Genomic DNA, 7,522 nt, shown 5'->3' on the forward strand with positions numbered 1-7,522 from the left:
GCAGTCATTGAATTGCCCCTGTCCCTTGCATTGTTTTCCCTTCTCCTTCAGCCTGTGACTCATGGGTTGGCACAGTAGCATGTCCTCTCTAGGCCCATTGACATCATTCTTTCAGGGAGCTCTGCTTGAGCATCTCCTTTAGAACAGAGATTCCTGCTTGGCTGTACACTCTGGGATGCTTCTGTGCTAAGTCTCCCCGATTATTGTTTAATCAACCGGAGTCCTTACCCGAAAGGTCATAGGTTGGAAACTAGCCAAGTTCTCAGAGAAGAAGGAGAAGAAAATATTTTCTCTGTGAAAATATTCAGACTAAACTATGGAGCTCACTGCTTTCAGGTTCCAGTGAGGTCTGAACATTGCCTCACCAGTAGGCATGTTTAGCCATTTAAAACCTTAAGTCAGTACAGTTAGTACCCTTGGGCAGCCCTTCGAGTCTGTCTCCCATCTGTCAAGTGAGGGCGCTAACAGTGACTTGACACCTAAGAGTGCCTTGTAAGTTACCTGTGCCTGACAATTTCTGACTATTTTAATAAAAGTCACTTTCTTGTTTGCTGTTTCTGAGAGGATCAATGGCTCAAAGAGCATCATTCCACCATATTCTAGTCCAGCCTGCTTTTCTCTCTCCACCTCTCTCTCTACTCACTCCACCTTCCCCCTGACTTGTCCTTTACTGATGCCTTTCTGGCCTGGAGGAGAAGAGTCCCTATTGTCAGGGCCAGCCTCTTCTCACCCATAACAGGTCTTCTATCCCCTTGAATGCCCACACTTAGCAAAAAAGGGGGTTCATTTTGTATAAGAGATAGCAAGATGGAGCAAATGCTGGCATTTTTTTCCTCAAAGACCAATATTCATTTACTCGCCCTGTATTTGTGAACCATACCTACTGTGTGCAATTTGTGCTAGGCCCTGTGAGGAACACAAAGAAAGAAAGGTAATGCAGGTCCCCATGGGAATTGGTGACCCAGTAGGAGAGACAAGAAATAAAGGTAATGAAAAATGCAATAAGTACATAAGAGATAGAAACAGTGCTGTGTGGGGAGGGGGAAATTTTTTTCCCCATCTGGGGTAATCTCAGTGTAGGTAATACTTGAACTAGATTTTGAAGGAAAAAGCCTGCAAAAGAAAAGAAAGGAGTAAGATGGGAGGACCATTCTAAGGAGAGAGAATGGACATTTAATTATTTCACTGAATCAATAAATATTTATTGATCACCTACTGCATTCCAGGCGGTGTGTTCATGAATAAATGCTCAGATGCAGCAAAGTGTAGGACCAGTTTAGAAAATGATCATTTGGCCAAAGTAAAGAGCACAGAAAGGGAGGGCTAAGATGTAAGGCAGGGATGGTAGGCCAGAGGTGGGCCCAGGAAGTCTTGGAATCCGGATTAGAGAGTGTGGAGCATCCCTGAATAACAGCTTAAGTCTCTATCTGTGTAGTTTTTCTTGGTAGGTGGGCAAATGTCTAAATTTAGTGTGATAGCACAAAGAGAGAAGAGGGCTTAGAGATGCTACATCAAGCATGTCATGGTCACCTGTGTAGATCAGAACACTTGTTACTTAAATTGCTTTCCATTTCGATGATGCTTTGAATAAGAATTGAACTGCATCCTTTTCCTCAGCAGCCTCTTGTGCTAAACTTTTCACTGGGCTTGAAGAGAAAGCTGCTCATCCCTCCTACTTTTCTCATCCCTCCTACTTTGCCCCCCCATGAAGAGAAACATCTAGCCACACTTAACATGCAACAGGAAGTTGTGTTTTCATTGCTTCACTTCTGAGTTGTTGACTTTCAGTGTAAGAAAAATAACAAACAATTTCACAAATGTTTGAAATTGATATTTTAGGGATGAGGAAGGACTAACATAATCGGGATGGTCAATGCTTCTGCTGTTCAAAAGTCTCTTTGAGGATGAGTCTCAGACCTTCTAGTTGAGGTATTCAGTTGCCAAGCGGAGGAGGAAGCACCACAGTTATTGGTGCTTTGGTATACGTTATATCATTTTATCATTCTCATTTCTACAGCTGAGAAAGAGGTTTCAAGGATGAAGTCATTTGCTCTGGGCCACGTGAAGTGTTGAGGCTCGGGTTCCTACCTGTTCTCCTAGTTCCCACAGCGCTGTGTGGCAAGTCCCTTGAGGACTGAAGACTCGCCGTCTGGGACAGGGGTTTTGTTTTGCTCTGAATCTTAGGATTGCATGAGACCCATCTAATTTCACTGTTTAGATGAGGAAGCTGAGCTTCACCCACGGTCACCAGCGAAGTAGAGCTGTGTGGGAACCCACATTCAAGACTCTTGCCTCCTGATCCAGCGTTGTTTTGTTCCATTACTCCAAGCTTCAGGAATGAAAGTCTACCTCAGCTTAATACATTCCAGAGCGCATATAAATGCCAACTTTCAGTATTTTGATTTTCATTCCTGAAGTGAAGATATAGGAGGCTGGGTAGTAGATTAAAATCTAGGCTTGTTGGATAGTTGGGCCAGCAAGAATCTCACCATTAACATTTTGTGATTCTGTTAAATTCTGAGCTTCTGGGAAGTACATATAGATTTCATATTATGCAACATGGTTAGTAACATTTTCCATTTTTAAACTGGGGGCGTGAGAACTTTAGCCCAGAATATAGACTAAGACCCCAAAACACCCTAAAGGCTTTGCCTATTGGACCCCTCAGTCTCTCTCTTTTTTAATTAATTAATTAATTAATTAATTAATTGGCTGTGCTGAGTCTTAGTTGCAGCAGGCGGGATCTTTGTTCCCACATGCGGGGTCTTTAGTTGTGGCATGTGAACTCTTAGTTGCAGCATGTGGGATCTAGGTCCCTGACCAGGGATCAAACCCGGGCCCCCTGCATTGGGAGCGTGGAGTTTTAGCTACTGGACCACCAGGGAAGTCCCCCCCTCAGTTTTTTTCTAAGCCACCAAACTTTTATTCCCAGAGACACCTGTTGGGAGAGATAGTCATTTACAGCTTGGGCCATTGCTGAAGGCCGGGTCTAAATGTTTCCCGAAAATTGAGTCTCACAAAGAATTTGAGAATTGCTTCAGGCTAAGCCTTTATTTTCTGCTACTTATTTTATGCTAACTGTATTCCAGTGTTTCTTAAAAGTTGGTCCCCCCATTTACCCCTTGAGTACTAAGTAAAAGTGCAGAGCCCTGGTAACCTATCCATGACTTACTGAATCAGAATCTCTAAGGGTGGGGCTCAGGAGTCAGCTTTTTTTTTTTAAGATAAAACACCTTTATTTATTTATTTATTTATTTATTTTTGGCTGCATTGGGTCTTCATTGCTGCGTGTAGGCTTCCTCTAGTTGCGGCGAGCAAGTGCTACTGTTCGTTGTAGTGCTCGGGCTTCTCGTTGCGGTGGCTTCTCTTTGTTGTGGAGCACGGGCTCTAGGCACGCGGGCTTCAGTAGTTGTGGATCGCAGGCTCTAGAGCACAGGCTCAGTACTTGTGGCACACGGGCTTAGTTGCTCCATGGTGGCATCTTCCCAGACCAGGGATCAAACCCATGTCCCCTGCATTGGCAGGCAGATTCTTAACTACTGCGCCACCAGGCATGTCCCAGGAGTCAGCATTTTAATTATTCTTCAGGTAATTCACGTGCATGCCAAAGTTTGAGAACCACTGCCTTAAAACTCCCCTGGGTAAGTTTATGAAGCTGGAGATGGGAGAACACCTGAGGAGTTGTGGGCAGGGAACAAAGTTGAAGGAGGAATGAATCTGAGTTGGGAACTGGTGAAGACACTTAGCCTAGAAGATTTCTTCAGCCCCTCTTGAACTGGGGATCCTCCAAAGAAACACTGTCTCCCAGGAGATCAAAGTAAATCACGGAAGGAAAGGGCCTCAGGAACAGTGCTTACAAGAAGGCAAATTTGTCCTTGGACAGCTTTGCCGAAACAAAGCCATTGTCTTGATAGAGGATAGGGGATGAGGAGCCACTGTTTTCTGGGTTGGGTGCTATCTAAATATAGACACCAGCCTGTCAAGGCAAGAAAATCATCTGGAATTGCATCTGAGTTGCCATGACTACCAGCTGATGTAACTGAGCTTCTCTGTGCTGCTCTGGACCAGTCTGGCAGTCAGGTGAAGCTCATCGTTCTCATTTGCAGTGACAGCTTAATTACCTTGGATATCGTTTTTGCATAACTTATTCAACTTGTAAAGTTGGGCTTTTGCATTCAGACAGACCTTAGTTTGAATCCTAGTTCTGCCACCTTTTGGCTATGCGCCCATGTCTCTGACCATGGAGTGGAAGGGTATTAAGGGATGGGTCTGTGGTCTTGGAAGGTGTGTCCTACCTATTCCTGCAGCTAACAGAAGAGTTGGGGAGCAAGCCAGCAGCTCCCTGGTTAAGAGAACCCAGATTCCTGGGTAACTGATGCCTGCACGTCCAAGAGGGAACTGCAGTGTAGGCAGCTGGCTATTCTTATCAAGCTCCAGTAAGCAATTCCCATTAGTTTAAAATAGAAATGTTGCAGTTGGGGAGAAGTAGAGTTATAGGCTGAAATATTAACTGTCGCAGAGGACTGACTGCTGGGTCTCTTTTCACTTTGGAAAAGTGGTACCTCTCCAGTCTTCTGAGAGCTTTGAACACATTGGCCCATCTTCAAGTCATCCTTTGTGCTCTGAGATTATGAAGGGGGTTATTGTAGTTTCCAAGCTACTAATAGAGGCTAAAGGGAAGAGGGGTAGTGGCAGACAGGGTGTGTGTTTATCCTGGGCCTAGAGACAGGACTTGGGTCTCCTGAAACTAGGCTAATGCTGTGTCCTAGACCGTGCTTTGTCCCACATTTGAATCTGGAAGCTTCCATTTTCATATGTGGCCCACGTAATCCAGTCTGGATTATATTTTTAGAGTTGGTTACCAAGTCCTGGCTCAGTGACGGGGAGGGTCTGGGGAAGATCTGCCTTAGTGTTCTTTATGGCCGACAGCTTTAGAATACATTCTAATCAGCCCTCATTGGTTTTGTTTTCGCCTTCTGTGCAGATCTGGAGCCCATACAAGCAGCCAGGATGTACCGGAGATCTGGATGGTCGGATTGAGGATGATTCTCGCTGTCTCTATACCCACGAAGAGTACATCAGCCTTGTCCTGAACAGTGGGAGTGGCCTGTCCCACGACTACGCCAACCAGTCTGTGCAGGAAGACCCCCGGATGATGGCCTTCTTTGACTCCCTAGTGCGTCGCGAGATCGAGGGCTGGAGCTCCGACTCAGACAGCGACCTCAGCGAAAGCACCATCCTCCAGCTGCACGCAGGGGTCAGTGAGCGTTCGGGCTACACCGACTCCGAGTCCTCGGCCTCGCTGCCCCGCTCCCCTCCGCCCACAGTGGATGAGTCTGCTGACAGCGCCTTCCACCTGGGGCCCCTGCGGGTCACTGCCACAAATGTGGTGGCTTCAACTCCGCCACCGCCCACATGCGAGGATGCCACCACTCGCCAGCAGCGCCTGTCTGCCCTGCGGCGCTACCAGGACAAACGCCTCCTGGCTCTTTCCAACGAGTCCGATTCAGAAGAGAATGCCTGTGAGGTTGAACTGGACACAGATCTCTTCCCCCGGCCACGGTCTCCCAGCCCTGAAGACGAGTCCAGCAGCTCCGGCAGCCCCAGCAGCTCCGAGGATGAGGAGGAGCTGAATGAACGGCGAGCGTCCACCCGGCAGCGGAACGCCATGCGGCGCCGGCAGAAGATGCCTCGAGAGGAGAGGCCTGGTGCCCCGACCAAGCCCACTGACACCTGCATTGGAGAAGACAACTATGATTACCCCCAGATCAAAGTAGATGACCTCTCTTCTTCCCCCACCTCCTCTCCTGAGCGGAGCACGTCCACTCTGGAGATTCAGCCAAGCCGAGCATCGCCAACTTCCGACATAGAGTCAGTTGAGCGCAAGATTTATAAAGCTTACAAGTGGCTCCGCTACTCCTATATCTCCTACTCAAATAACAAAGAGGGAGAGAGCTCGCTTGTGTCTGGGGAGGCAGATGAAGGGAGAGCAGGAACCAGCCACAAAGACAACCCAGCCCCTTCTTCCAGTAAGGAAGCCTGTCTAAACACGACCATGGCCCAGAGGAGCCAGGACCTGCCCCCCGCAGGCCACAGCAAGGACGCTTTTAAAGAAGGGACTTCTGCCATAAATCCCAGCAATGGCCCAGGCCATGAGCCCAGCGGTCACCCTTGGGCTGAGGCACCAGAGGACACCTCTCAGGACACGAGTAACACTGGTGGCTCTGTAGAACACTCTTTTGAGACCAAGAAGCTCAATGGAAAGGCCCTGAGCAAGGCCCTGAGCAGCCGGGCTGAGGAGCCACCCTCCCCTCCTGTCCCCAAGGCATCTGGCTCTGCTCTCAGCAGCGGGTCTGGCAACTGTCTGAGGACCCAGTCTGATGACAGTGAGGAGAGGAGCCTCGAAACCATCTGTGCCAACCACAACAATGGGCGCTTACACCCCCGGCCCCCTCATCCCCACAGCAATGGGCAGAGCTTTGGGGAGCTGGAGGCGGTGGCCTGCTCGTCCCCAGGACGTTCGGACACTGATCATGATAACTTGTCCCTGACAGCGATGCTCCTACACAAAGATTGTTGTGGGTCTGAAATGGCCTGTGAGACCCCCAGTGCTGGAACGAGAGAGGACCCCACTGACCCCCCAGACACAGACAGCAGCAGGGCTGTTCATGGCCATAGTGGCCTCAAAAGGCACCGAATCGAATTGGAAGACACAGATTCGGAGAATTCCTCCTCAGAGAAGAAATTAAAAACATGATAAATACAAAGGGAAAACAAAAAGCTATGAAAAGTAGCTTTATAAAAATTTTTAAATCCTGTTTAGTGAACACAGAGGAAAGGAAAAATAGTATTAAAGGCACATAAAACCAGGGCCTGAAGCTTTGTGTCTGATGCTGCTCCCTTCTATTCAACAATGGGTCTGATGTTTAGCTGGCCACTGGCTGTGCTGTGTTAAGAAAGGGAAACAAATCCAAGTGACTCCTTTCTAGTAAGACTTGAGCACAGTGTACCTGTGCACATTCTGTTAAAGTAGATCCTCGTTGAGATGTTTGACTTGTTCTTGTGTGTGTGCGCTGGCATGTGTGAGCTCATTGTCTCAGACTTTTCTTTCTTTTCTCCATCAGAAAGGATCTATGGATCTGTATTTTCTGCCATCTCACCCCATTTACATGCCATAGGTGTTCTGGTCTTAATAATGAGTGCCTGCTAAATCAGGTTGTGTTGCCAGTGAGTAGTGGATTTATGCGGAAAGAATGGAGACGAGAATGGAAATAGGCCTTCAGCCCACTGGCTGTGCTGGAAAGGAAAGCATGGTTCCTTTCTTAAAGAAATCTTCCATGTTTTCTCAGTAGCACTTCTTCATTGATCATTTAATGTAGATGTACTAAAAGTGGAGCGTTTTTAATGCTAATGAGAGGTTAGCACTTAAGATCAGATTTGAGAGAACGTAGATAGACCCCTGATAAATTTCACTGGTTGCAAATTGAGCGATGGCGCAATACCATACTGTAGGGAGGCCATA

The 7,522-nt window shown here is 47.5% G+C and overlaps 1 protein-coding gene across 2 annotated transcripts in view; it reads left to right on the forward strand.

The window, feature by feature from the left end:
- DCAF5 (DDB1 and CUL4 associated factor 5) overlaps positions 1-6,757 on the forward strand; it is a 93,733-nt gene extending 86,976 nt beyond the window's left edge. For both annotated transcript variants that reach the window (XM_065872207.1, XM_065872208.1), the window contains exon 9: positions 4,985-6,757. In XM_065872207.1, the coding sequence (XP_065728279.1) occupies positions 4,985-6,757 (1,773 nt within the window). The remainder of the gene's footprint in view (positions 1-4,984) is intronic.
- The last annotated feature ends 765 nt before the right edge of the window (positions 6,758-7,522 follow it).

This window comes from Phocoena phocoena, chromosome 2, assembly GCF_963924675.1.
Source record: "Phocoena phocoena chromosome 2, mPhoPho1.1, whole genome shotgun sequence".
NCBI lineage: Eukaryota > Metazoa > Chordata > Mammalia > Artiodactyla > Phocoenidae > Phocoena > Phocoena phocoena.